The sequence below is a fragment of the Lactuca virosa genome, chromosome 9, assembly GCF_052849685.1.
Source record: "Lactuca virosa cultivar CGN04683 chromosome 9, Lactuca_virosa_CGN04683_v6, whole genome shotgun sequence".
NCBI lineage: Eukaryota > Viridiplantae > Streptophyta > Magnoliopsida > Asterales > Asteraceae > Lactuca > Lactuca virosa.
In genome coordinates, this window is record NC_136434.1 from 968,480 (window position 1) to 982,592 (window position 14,113).

Sequence of the window (14,113 nt, forward strand, 5' to 3'; positions counted from 1 at the left end):
GACATGAAGATATTAGGAGATGATCTTTTTCATGAAACAAAAATATTTTTTTATTAATTTCACAGAACGTCACGATTAGTTTACGTACACACATATATAATGTTCGAACCATCACAAGGGTTCATAACTTGACATTCAAACTAACTTATAACCGCCATATTTAACAGAATATAATATAACTAACTAACAGTCTAGGTTAATTTTAACATTTCCTAATGTCCTAAGCTCTTGCCCTTCCTCTGTTTGTTAGTGTGCATGCATGGTTCCATTTGACGTTGTTTATTAGAGACAAATTTTGATTCACTTTGCTTGCATGAGAAAAATGTTTACTTGAAACCAGGCCCACAGTCTCTTTATTTTTATTGCATATATAATACATTTAATTATATAGGTCCAAAAGTATCACATGAAAACAATATATACCAACAATTAATTAATTACAGTTGTGATGGCATGAAGTAAAGGCTGAATATGGTGCTTCTTGACGCACCATGTCATCAGACGTATTCCTTTGTTTGGTCGAGGCAGGCTGCCCACGATCGCAGCAGGTATAATGCTGGAGCCTTGCACCGGAACAACATGGAGGGGTGGTCCTTTTCCATAATCAACTTGATTAAAACCAAGTCTTCCCCATTCCGATATAAACAAGGTTGTGTATCCTAGCGGTGGGGCAAATGGGTCTTCCTTCTTCCCATGTTCTCCATTAATATTAGTTACCCAATCTGCAAATTTTTTAGGCAGCCTGGCCTTCGCCTCCTGGATCATTCTCACCACCTCAATGGTCGATGATTGTGCCAGGGTGTCGTTAGATGCACTGATAGTCACCGGGAAGAAACAGTTTCCATAGAAACCTTGTGGTAAAGGAGGATCCACCAGCTGACGGCAGTTTGCAAAAAACACAAGCTTCATCATCCTACTTTCAGACCCTACACCAATCGCCTGAGTCCGGTTCTTCCAGAGAATGGCTGCTACAATTTCAAAAGATGAACAATGTCCAAGGAATTTCTGCTTCAGCCTATTGATGTGGTCGAGTGGAATGTCTATATTGGCATGCTCCAGCTCATAATCTGGGAGCACGAGATTTGGTGGTGCTAGGCTAGTTGAAGGATTTGCTCGTGGTTGTGGAAGAAAGTCACGCTGCCACACGGGGGTAACCTTTAGATGCTGGGCACCTCTAGCAAACTCACCAATTGCATTAAGGAACTGCGCTGCTCCTAAACCATCGCATATTGTGTGGCAGAATGTCAGACCCATTACAAACCCATCACCTTCAAATTCTGTCACCTGTACCAAATAAATATGCATGCATGCCATATACCTTCATTTATAAGTGCCATTTTTATCAGAAATAAGTAATAATAGACACGGGTAATAAAGAAAATATAAATAAAGCTGCATGCGCACATATCTTAATTATGAGTGTTATTTCAACGGCCATTGCCCTTTAATCTCTCATTATTTATTTAATATGTACTTTCAATCTTTTGTATTATGCATGATTGCATCTTGATTCCTTTTTGTTTTACTTAGTAATATTTACCTGCATTAGAACAAGAGGGTCGAAGCCTTGATTTTCAGGAGGGTGATGAGGAAGTAGTTTGTCGAAAGGAATGGAAGTGATGTCCTCAAAGCAACCAACAGATTCAAGGCTACAAGTGGCAGATGCCTCCACAAACCAAACGCCCTCTCCGCTGCATTCAATCTGAAGGTCATGTGGGTTGTGTTGGGTAAGACGACCAGCTAGAGGATAGTAAGGGACGAGTGCCTTGGACAAGGCCTCCCGTATTGTTGATTTTGCGGCTCCAGGAGCATCCAGTGCCTGGAATACGTGAAGTGTCCGAGCATTGCATCTGAGGACTGGTAATCTATCGATTCGTGAGAGATCAAGCACGGCCGAAGGTGTTGGTGCAAAAGGTGGAACCAAGCTTCCATTGGATTTGGTGACAGAGAATTCCATGGGATTAAGTTATTATTGCATTGGCATCCTTGTAATATATATACATAAAGAAATATTATAAATCTTTGAAGAGAATGCTGTTATATATAATAACATTTCTTAGTTAGCTTGACTTGGAAGTCCGTCAATCATGAGTGCCCCACTTTAATTTGGGTTCTTCATTTCCTCCATCCTTCTTTCTTTATTTTCTATTTTCCGATCACCAAATCAAAGATATCGATTATTTTATGCTTTTGAGGAGGATGGTGGGAACTTAGAAGCGAAGCAGGAAGTGCAAATGTGGAGATGCATCGCAATTCAAGTGTTACTACAGTGCTATTTGTTTTATCCAAGAACAACTTCTTGATCATTTTTGTCTACATATAATCGTTTGTGTTTTAGAATAAGGGAAACATGTAGAAAAGTTTTAAAATTTTGGTTCCGTTTATATCTAATTCTAAGTTAAATTTTATTAACGAAAAAGAAAACAAAAAACGATTATTGTAATTAATTTAACCTTTTTTATTAAGTCTATAAAATATTTTAATAGTTGTGAACCATGTGATAAAATGAACCATGTGATAAAATGAACATCTTTATTAGAATCATACAATCTTAATAAGTATACCGCTGTCATGCACAATAATGTTAAATATAAATTTTTAATTATGTTTTATGTTTAATATCCTATTTCAATTAAAAAAATAAGTATAATAGATTGATAATTCAAAAGTTATAGTATTATAATGATAATAATTTATACAAACAATATACTTCAATTAATAAATTATATATATTAGGTTGATAGTTGAATAATATATATATATATATATATATATATATATATATATATATATATATATAGAGAGAGAGAGAGAGAGGTAGGTTCAAATGTTTTTCAAATCTATTGTGTGCTAGAATGCACCAATAGAAATTTAGTATTAATTATATGTATATTAAATATTATTCATAGTTATAACTCATTTTTATGGAAACTAATTAAATTCGTCATTAATGTCAACAATAATATTCTTTCAGAATGAATTCATATCTAGAAGAATAAGAGTGTATTCCAGTAGAATGAGAGTGTATTATAGTAGAATACACTCTCGTTCTTCATATTCCATGCAACTTTATTGTATTTTAAGTGAGTGAGTCCTGAAACAAAATACGAACTCATATATAAAAACTTAGATGTGAATTCATTCTAAAAGAATGTTATTGCTGACATTAATGACAGATTTAATTAGTTTCCATAAAAACAGAATTATAATTATGGATATCATTTAATATACATATAATTATTAAAATCATTTAATATTTATATTTATTTAATTAAATAATTTTTTAATTTACTAAATTTCTATTGGTGCATTCTAGCACACAATAAATGTAAGAAACAAAATAACCTAGCCATATATATATATATATATATATATATATATATATATATATATATATATATATATATATCAATTACCTATATACGAGACCCTTCTTTAGACAGTAAGACTATGCACGTCACTTGCTTGCCTGCTGCTTTCCTCATCCAATAAGAAGTCTGGCGGTCATTCTTTAACTTATGTGGAGTCGGTTTGCTTTCCTCCTCCACACTGCCTCAATTAGTTGCGTCAAGTCGAGTCACTGTCTATTTTCTCATGCTTTTCCGTTTTCCCGCCACCTCCTGCTTGGTTTTGCGCACCGACCACTGGGTTCAATAAACGGCGTCGTTTAGCTGTTGATGAAGGTACCTGTCTGCTTGCTTTAGGTCAGCTAGACGTCACGATGAGGCAGAAGACTTGGCGGTGGGTTTTCCTTCTTGGTGGCCACGTTCCCCCCAAAGCTGCTTACCTTTTGGATCCCCTTTTACCACCACCTCCCATTGATTGCGGCTGAGTCACCCTTTTGACTTCCTCTTCATGCCGACTCCATGTTTCTTCTGTATTTAAGGTTCGTATAATTTCACATGTTTGTTGTTGGTTGTTTTTTTGCGATTTAATATTTGATTCTTCTTTCCCCATTTCCATAATCAGTTTGTTGTTGTTTCTCTCTTAAACATTTTGCTTCGTACTCACATCTCCTTCTTGTCGTAATGTTTCTACCTCCTCAATACATCTCAATTCCTCTTTCTCTCTCTAGGGTTTTGTTGCTTCACGATTGATGTTGAAGAGGACGAAAGGGAAGGGCCTGATGAAGACACGATTTAGCCTAAAGACCGTTACTTAATGACAAATCGATGACATGGAACCTTAAATTAAGGTAATCTGTTTTTCTCATTTTCTCTTTCTCGATTACTTATTGACGTGCACAGTATCCACCACCATGACCATCTTGTATTTTTACTCTCATCTTTTGTTGACTGTTAGATAAAACTAATTTTCCTTTTTTTTAATAATTTAACATATACAATGACTTTCTTGATTCTCTTTTGATTTTAGTAATCGTACGGAAAAAACCATCATGACCACCTTCAAAATATAGTTCTTTTAGTGCCTAGGTTTGTTGGATCTATTCTCAATGCTAATGATGTTGAAACAGGGAAAGAAGAGATGGTTTGGGGTTCAAATTTCGGAATTTGATTGTCAATTTTGTGGGAAACTTTGCTGTCAGTTCGTACTGATTGAACAAAGTATGTTCTTATCTAATACTAAATGTATTAATCAGATTTCTAATATATCTACATGCCCTTTCAGATCATCTTTCTTGATGTTTTTTTATAATCGTCATACCCAGGGTATTTGTAGTCTTGTCATGGTTCTACTTAATTTGGATTTAGAATATACGTGTAAGACGCATTTGTGAATCAAGGTAATGGTTTCAATTTCAGTATGCCCTTTAAAAGCGGAGTTGTTCTTGATCAAAAAATAAGATATCTCAATTACCCTTTAATAACAGTTTCATCCGAAAATATACAACAATAGTAGAATATCTTCCATCTTAATGTTTAATGACTATTGAGTATTGATTGCATGTCTACCATCCGAATATAAACGTCAATGATGTACTAGAAATTGAAATTTATAATGACTAACAATTCTTGGAGGCTCTTGAAACCTTTTTAATTGTATGGTTTGAAAGTTTCCATTGTGATTACTTTGTTAACTCAAGTTTAGTGTGATAGAATATGGAGATTTGGCAGGAGGCATGTTTCTGAACCTTTGGATACCACTCGATAAATTTGTCGAGGATGAAAATGTACTTGCAGGTAAGGATACATTATCTGTCAGATTAGTAATATGGTTTTTGTTGGTTACATAGATTGTAATTAATTCATATGAGATATAATGAGATTAGGATGACGAGTTATTTGTGTTGAGAATTTAGTAGCATTTTCCCCAGATGTTGGTGGACTAGCTACAAGCTCGAGCGTTTCATGATCTTTTAATATTTTTCTTAGGTTAAAACTAACAGTTTATTTGTTATTTTCATACAAAAAATGAAAGGGATTATTTCATTAAATCCTTTTGCGGAATTGAGAAACCTAGATTGCAAGTCAACCTCAGACCCTGTGGACTCATCAAACACTTTCACCGCTCCGTTCCGAAACAAAATACTTCCATGGAGGTTAGTTTCCAAAAAACATTTTGATTCAACTTTGTAGGTTTTGGAATTTGACTTACTATTATCTGATATGGGACGGAATCAAGGAATATAAATAAGAGTAAATACCATTAAATTTCTTGAATTTAAAAAGAATGGATCTTGGTACTAGCATAAAAAGATATGGAAGTTAAAGTTGAATCCTACTTTAAAGTTAAAAAAAATGGCAATCGAGATTAATAAGATGCTATTTTCAAATTTAAAGTTTGAAATTATGTCTAATTGGAACCTGAAATAGCAACCTATTTTATGTTATTAAAGATTTGAAATGGTTGTAATTGACATTATACGTGAAGAGCTTTTCCTTCAACTTGCATCTCAAACAATGGCCCATGTTTCTTCATTTCTTCATTAATGCTTTAGGTGCTCAACCAAGGTTGTTGAGATCTTATAACCTTAAAAACTAATGTTAGCAGGTAATCGTGATAGGGGAATGAGCATGGTATTTCCAAAGGTTTTTGGCTTCAAGTTGTTGGGGAAATAAAATAATGGTGCAAAAGCTACTGATTGCGCTTTTTGACAGTCACCCAAAGGTTGAGCTTTATACACCAATAAATATAATTATTATATAATTTACTTTATAAATCAATATCTTATCTTATATGCTGGAGTTCTTTTAGGTATGCAGCAACAAAAACATGCTAAACCCCCCTTCCTCAACAGATGGTACGGCAATTTAATAGCAACCTCATGCTTCCCTGATTTCAAAAGGATATTTGAATCATCATTGACACATTAAAAATATTAATTTTTTTTTCTGAATATTTTCTAACTGGCAACTAGGAACAAAGGCTCAGCAGAAACACATGACACCATTAGTTGATGCAAGACTTTTATATAACTGGAAAAATAAATCCTTTATGAGGATATCAAACCCTGAGCATAACGTATATATAATAAGTAGTACTACATGAATCATAAATGCATATATTATATCCAACGCATACCAACTGTTCGATACAATGCTCATGACAATTCTCTTTCCTTATGATCTCAATTTTAATAAACTTATACATATACTTTGCAAGAAAGGGAATGTTTAGGAGAGTGAGTTTTTTCCACAAGTTATCGAAGTATTTATGAATATTATTTGTGTTTATTTAGCCAATTGTTGGTTGTCTTCATTTGACAGAAGTGTGTCGGGTGTAATTTTGATACCTATAAAAAGTTTACATTTTGATTCTTTTTTTTTTACCTTAAACTTTACTGCTCAAAGAACATACAAACCCATCTCATTTAGAGCTTCAAAAAAACTGCAAATCGAGGAAGAAGATGCACATGGGAGAAACTTTCAGCCATTAAAGGCAACTGTGGAAACCGACTTGTTCTTGATGAATTTGTTGTAATTTTAAACCGCATGAATACTTAGAACTATCAGGCTCGTTCTGCTGGTTTTGATGTTTTTCATTTGACTTTGGCCCAATATCCACCCCTTGAGAGTGGTTTTTCATAGCAGATACCAAGTTGGTATATAGAAATTTAGATATTTATTATTTGTATTTACAGTTTATTTTCTGTATTTGATCATTCGTTTGATCAAATAAATCCGATGGTAACTGACAGCAAATTCGAGTTTCGTCTAATATCTCACCCTCAGCCAATGCACCTTTGCAAAATTGTCATTAACATCAAATTTAAAAGTATCTATATACCCACATAACCATTATGCCCTTGTAACCTACCTATATGGCCTTATTATAATAATACAATGAAAGCATTTTACCTCATGCTATTTCAAGAATTCGGTGTTCAAATACAGATCCATAAACACACTCCAAATTACCAAAATTGTCCCTCAACCACACTAAAACCCTATATCAAATCAAGTCTCATGCCATATAATCACCATAGTCCTCCATCTAATAAGTCTTGAAAGCATAGATTACATTTTCAAACTACAATGCATAAACAAGAAAAACAATCCATAAACAAAATACCATATATCTCTATTTTACACACATCTATCCCGAAATTATTAAAACATAACTTTTGAAATTCCCAAATTACCCTTCGTGGGCTGTGTCCTAACTTCACTAGTATATATATATATATATATATATATATATATATATATATATATATATATATATATATATATATATATATATATATATTAAAAAGACAATGCTTAGCAACACTGAACTTGCCAGCATTTTGACATATGTGGTCCATATCATTGGCTCTTTTCATATATTATCCTTATGTTTTTATGGATTTTCATTTTACTCCTCCTAATTCTTTTTTTTTGTTTTTTTTGTTTTTTTCGTTTTCTACCCTATGTTCTCATTGTTTTTTTTTTTTTTTTCTTATAATCTGTCATTAGACCGTTCGGTTTTACATGTGGATTGTACCGTTTTGGACGCATGCCCCGTTTTGGACATGTGTTCTGCTTCGATGCTTTCATCAGGTTACTTTAATCCTCATCTCCACCTCTTTATTCGACTGAAGCTTAGCCCCCCCAAAAAAACATTTCCGTTCGGCAGCATGGAACCATCGACGCGATGCTTCCCAGGGTCTCGCTTCTTTTCCATTGCCTTATCTACCTTGCTCAAGTGCACTTAATGGCTGACCAGTAAGATTTGTGGACTTTGCTTTGGCTGACAATTGCCAGGTTTTATTCTTAAAATGTTTGATGTTTGATTTCCTTCATCTCTGTTTGATTTTGATTCTTCTTGACACAGCCAAGTTCCGCAGCGAATGGAATTTATCGGCTTTTTTCCGGTTGACCGGACCCGAAGTTGAAATTAAATAAATTACAGACAGACATCGGCTGTTCAGGTGCTTTTTCCATCATCTCTCCCTCTTTCTGAAATTCCAAGCCAAAGTAGATAAAATTTCAGTTGATTTTGATCAGAATGAAATTCCATGAACCACTGTACAAGCCATTTTTCTGGAAACCACTACAATCGATTTTCTTATTGTTGAACTTTTAGGTTATTTTTTTGACTTTTAGGAAAGAAATATGATTTCACATGTCTCAAATTGGAAATTGTTTGTGTTAGTTTGCAGGTTATATCTTTTTGCGACGGCATGGGATAGCTTTTTGGTCTATTGATTTCGCTTACAGGTTTCATCGGAGATAGGAGGTGAGATATATTCACATGCATTCATCGTTAAAGAGTACAAGAGCTTAAAATCAAAAACCTTTCTTCAGTTGGTTCGTATTTTTTTAGTTAGATTTCAGATAATTCGATGAAGATGTTTACTTTTGTATCATTTATCAGGTCCCTACATCTTTATATATGTTTTCCACCATCTGGAGCTAGAATTTTTGTTCTGTTGGTATGCCTCAAAGGGCTGATAATCGTACTCTAAGTCTTTTTATTTTATCGTTTACCCTTTTCAACCATCTTTTGGTAGGCTGTTGCAGGGTATTGGCTTACATCATCTTCTAGCTTTTGGTATTGGAGAAATTTCCCTAAACTTTGTTGTGAAATAGGTATCCCTGCTACACCTACTATTCTTTTCTGTTGTAATAAGTTCTTTTTGTTTGTTAGTATGTGGATTAGGCCTGACAATCGTGTTAACCATATGTTGGAGAAATCGTTTACCCTTTTCAACTATCTGTTTGTTCGTGTTGACGGGTCGCGGGTTGGCGTGTCAAAATATACTAACCCAAATACAACCCATTTAATTATACAGGTCATGGGTTGGCGGGTTTGAAGCATAAACCCATATATGACCCGTCAACCCATTTATTTATACGGGTTCACAGGTTGGCGGGTTCGTGAGTCAGATTTAAGTTCATATGTTCGTGAGTCAGATTCCATAAATAAAATTAATAATTAAACATGAATAAATTCTTGATGCAAACATAGCCGAATTTTAGAAACTTAAGTCTTAAACATCCAAATGAAAATTATAAACATTCATGGAAATATGTTCAAAGTAAAACATTAATACAAACATAGATAAATCCAACTGCAGGCGTCGACGTCGTTCGATAATGATTCAATCGTTCATGTTGTCGTTTTTGTGGATATTTAGATTATTTAGGGAAAACACCAAACGCGTTGCAATGCAAATCAGCAGATGGTTACCCATGGGTCAAATAGTCAATGATATTTGGTATCTTATCCTAGTATAAAGTATAAAATGTATAGTGTATAATACTTAATACATTTAATATATATATATATATATATATATATATATATATATATATATATATATTAAAATTCTAAATGGGTTGGTCGGTCAACCCGTGTATTATTTGAGAAAACCATATATGACCTATTTAATAAACGGGTTGACGGGTTGGCGAGTTGGTGGGTTGACGGGTTGAAAAACTCAACTCAAATCCGTTTATTTCGTAACGTGTCGCGGATCGTGTCAACAATTGTGAGGCCTAATGTGGATATCTGCTCCATTAATGCACCGAATGTGTGATTAACTAACTTATGTGAATAGCAATAAGAAGAATCTCATTCAAATATAAATGATTCACAAGTGGTACTCCACCTTAAAAATTGGTTCTGCTTTTCAAATAATGTTTCTTAAAAAAAAGTTTATTATGCTTTTCAGAATCATGTTTATTTACTTAAATGAATATAAAATGATATTGAAATGACTAGAATGAAATAGTCATGTTATGCTATCTGTAATAAAGATAAATGTGAAAATAAACGAATCGGTCAAATAATAGATATATGAAAATATGCCCAAAATAGGAATATGAGACCTAAATACTGATGGTATTTAACATCGTATATGGTAGGATTTATTTAGTTGTATTATTAGACTAAACTACATGAAATGGAATTTGTGAAGTAATATGTCATTTTTTTAAGTATGTTGCTTAAATGGGAAAAGTAAATGTTTGATTTGATTAAAATGAAAATGTTATTGGAATTGCAACTAATAACATGAGAATTTGCAAACATGGGTCTAAACAAGATAATTTCCTTTAACACATCTGTCTTTGGCAATATATTCAAGCTGTTAAACTTACTCATGTTTCCAATGAGGCTGGTGTTACTGGGAGACTGAATGTTGACTGGTTTGAGTATGATTCCGGACATCCAGAAGGTTCTGTAATTGGTTTTAAGGGAGAATATAAACCCAATTTCATTGGGTCATTCTATTCTGAGACCAAGGCTATGGTGAATACTAATGATTGTTTCTTTTTTTTCCTTTTGTTTTTCAATCTGCTAAATATAATGCTAAATATAATATGATAGTGTGTGGTATATTGGAATCAAGGAAGGAATAGAATGGTTCATTCCATTGGAATGTTCGAATTAAGGAATGGGATAGGCTATTCCTATTCCTTTCGTTTTGTTACTTTCATTCTTTAGCCAATGCTTTTCTTTTTCATTCCTTCACGGAATGGAATTGAATGAAAATTTGGGATATAACTTTTTGAAATAAAATCATTATTTTATTCATTATCTTTAATTTTATTATTTATAAATAAAAGTTATGCAACTGTTATAAGGTAGTTTCTTCTAAGACAAAAATATTACAGACAATTCTTTTGAAACATATTCATCTTATATTTTTAAAATAACTAATAAACATAAATTGTAACATACACGTTATTAACCTAGCGTATCATATTTTGTAAGCTTGTTAGTGAATATTATTAATTATTATATGATTTTGAGCGTTGAGTTCTAACAAGATAGTTTTTACGATATTTGAAGTAAAACTATGTTTAGAATCATTCGGAAAATATTGGAAGTCTTATGAGATTCCGATCAAAAGTCAACTATTGAAATTAACGAAAATATAAAGTTGGAAATAAGTAAAAAAATTAATGTTATTGAAAGTTGTAGATTATCTCGTTAGAATCATTTAGGCGAACACATCATCGAAATGCGAGTTACAACGAAGAAGTTATGACTCGTTAAAGTTTCGCGACAGAACCGGCACGACGCTATATGACGTAAAAAGTGAGTTTTCAATAAACTACTTTTTAGCATTAGTGATCTAAACGAAAGTTGCAGTATTCGTTAAACCGAGAGATTTCTTAAAAATAACGTCCAAATCTGACTTCGTATGAGGAAGTTATGATTTTTCTAAGATTCGGCATAGTAGTACACAGCCCGAAACTTGAAATAAAGATCGAGTGATTTTTAGCCGACACAACTTAAACGAGAATCGAAGGTCTCGTCAATAGTAATACAACGGTAAAAAGACAAACGAAAACGGACGTCGGGTGAAGAAGTTATGAATTTTTAACGGACTTTTCCTGTCCGGGCCCATTAAAAATATATTATTAAAAATGAATTCAAAATTAGCCGACGGAATCTAAATGAAAGTTGTAGAGTATAATCTCACCTACGCGTGGATATAAAGAACGTCAAAAACGGAGCTTGTATGCGAAAGATATGAAATTTTGAATTTGATGGCTCAAATTACGAGGTTGGACCGGAGAAGTACGCCCAACGTACTTCGTACGTACGCCCAACATACTACGAAGACACGAATCAGCCACCTAGCGCCTTCGCATGATGGACGTGTGTCCTAACTCAGCCACGTCCGAGGCCCGGGTTCCGATCAGAAGCCACGTCTCACCTACGCGCAGCGTACGAAGGTACGCCCAGCGTAATGCGAGCCCTCAGACCACTATAAAAGGAAGTGAGCTTTTCCAAATTTTGTTTACAACTTTGATTCTCTTTCACCCTCTACTCTCTCTCAAAGTACCCTAAGACCCCCCGAAGCCTAAGGAACTACCCTAACACCCGAAGCAAGCCCCGGAGCACCGAAGACCCCAAGAAAATAATATTTTCAGTCGAAACTCTGCCCGTTTAAAGCCCTGTTTTCAACAAAAACTCCTGGTTTCGTAAAAGAAAGTCATTTTTTTTAAACGAAGTGCTGCCCAAACTATCATTTTATCCATCGGTTATTTCACGGTGAGTTCAATATAGGGACAATTGTATGTTATGTGTTATATGTGCAATGTGCTTTCTTGTGTTATTCAAGTAATAGTTTTAATACCTTTGGCCATGTAGAGCATGTCTCGTATCATTTTGGTAATGGCTTTGTGCCTTTGGCCATGTAGAGAATGACTCGTATCACTTTGGTATTGGTATTATGCCTTTGGCCATGTAGAGCATGTCTCGTATCACTTTGGTAATGGCTTTGTGCCTTTGGTCATGTAGAGAATGACTCGTATCACTTTGGTACTGGCACAGGGCTAGGTAGGGCTGAAAGCCTGTATATGCTAGCAAAATGATAAGCAGAAATAGTATTTTCTATGTCTCTTGAGTTGGAGTTTTTATGATGTATATCATGTTGAAATCATTGTGTCTCATTGATCGTAAATCTTTGAATCAAATCATTGGTTGATATGGAAAGCATTTCAAATGAGACACATTTGCCTTTGTTGTTCTTTGTCCCTCTTTGCTTCTGTTATATATATATATATATATATATATATATATATATATATATATATATATATATATATATATATATATATATATATATATATATGGCATAACGTTATATTGTAACTGTTATTGAACTCACTAAGCGTCACCCGCTTATCCCTCTCAGTGTTTAACTATTGCAGGTGTTAAGCATTCAGTATAGTCGTATACTGTTGGAAGATTTAGAATAGTTAATACTATTACTTTTTGTACTTAGTGTATGAAATTCCTGGGTAGTTATGTAACATATAAAACTTTGTAAAAACCTCGTTAGTCGGTTTGTATCCAGTCTTTTGTAATAAAATATCAATATGCATGTAGCATGTTTTTGACTTTATGATAAATGTTAAGTTATTAGGTCTTTCAATCATGGTATCAGAGCAGTAGTTTAAGTGAAATAAATACCACGGATTGGTGTTTAGACTTAGACCGTCGGAAGTTCAATATATGAACGGATTCATTGTGAGTATATGGATACAAACCATAGGAAAGACTTAAGTAGGGTATATGCCTTAGTTAATATTATATGCTAATTGAATTGTTATATCATGCCTTAGGTTGAATACCTCACTTGCTATAGTGTGCACTAGCATACTTTAAGGGAGATGCCTTATATGCTAATATGTGCTAAAAGATAAATAATATACCTGAAAGCGCGAGCACGACTTAGAGATATGTGGTGCCACTCTTTCTGTTTCGAAGCATCCATGTGTCAATCGAACTGTTTCTGTTTCCTCTATTCTATCGGCTGAATCTGCTCGATCTAATTCTAGCAGACAAGTACAATCTCATAATACCTTTCGTGCCCGCGGTAGGTCACAATCTTTTTCTCTTCAGTCACCATCATATCGAAAATGTGGAAATAATCACCAGGGTCAATGAAGAACAGAAAAGGACCGGTGATTTGCTATAGATGCAGAGAAAAGGGTCACACGAAGCCCGTTTGCCCGAAGAAGAATGTTACATGCTATGCTTGTGGTGTTACTGGCCATAGGAAACGTTTCTGCCCTACTCTTATTAGCCAAATGGCGGGAAATCAAGCTTCCGTTTAACAACCAATGAGTACTTCAACTAAAAAGGAGGAAATGCCAAAAGCTAAAGGCCATGCAATCCAGATTATCGCAGAGGAGGCACGCGAGGACCTGAATGTTGTGACCGGTACATTTCTCGTCAATTTTAGACCAGCTCACATCTTATTTGA

The 14,113-nt window shown here is 34.1% G+C and overlaps 1 protein-coding gene and 1 long non-coding RNA gene across 4 annotated transcripts; one reads left to right on the forward strand and one right to left on the reverse strand.

Annotated features, from left to right (window-relative positions):
- Nucleotides 1-325: 325 nt before the first annotated feature.
- LOC145135646 (HXXXD-type acyl-transferase family protein) lies at nt 326-1,992 on the reverse strand. Its single transcript, XM_079069897.1, has 2 exons — nt 1,541-1,992; nt 326-1,284 (listed from the first exon to the last, which is right to left on the reverse strand). The coding sequence occupies exons 1-2, from the start codon at nt 1,955-1,957 to the stop codon at nt 430-432; spliced, it is 1,272 nt and encodes a 423-aa protein (XP_078926023.1). The 5' UTR covers nt 1,958-1,992; the 3' UTR covers nt 326-429.
- Nucleotides 1,993-7,787: 5,795 nt separating this feature from the next.
- On the forward strand, nt 7,788-9,096 carry LOC145138760 (uncharacterized). 3 transcript variants are annotated; one of them, XR_013721709.1, is made up of 3 exons: nt 7,788-8,147; nt 8,218-8,314; nt 8,539-9,096. It is a non-coding gene; the product is annotated as an uncharacterized LOC145138760 (long non-coding RNA). The 3 variants fall into 3 exon arrangements; XR_013721708.1 differs by having other exon boundaries at nt 7,794-8,108; XR_013721710.1 differs by having other exon boundaries at nt 7,795-8,108; nt 8,546-9,096.
- Nucleotides 9,097-14,113: the final 5,017 nt, after the last annotated feature.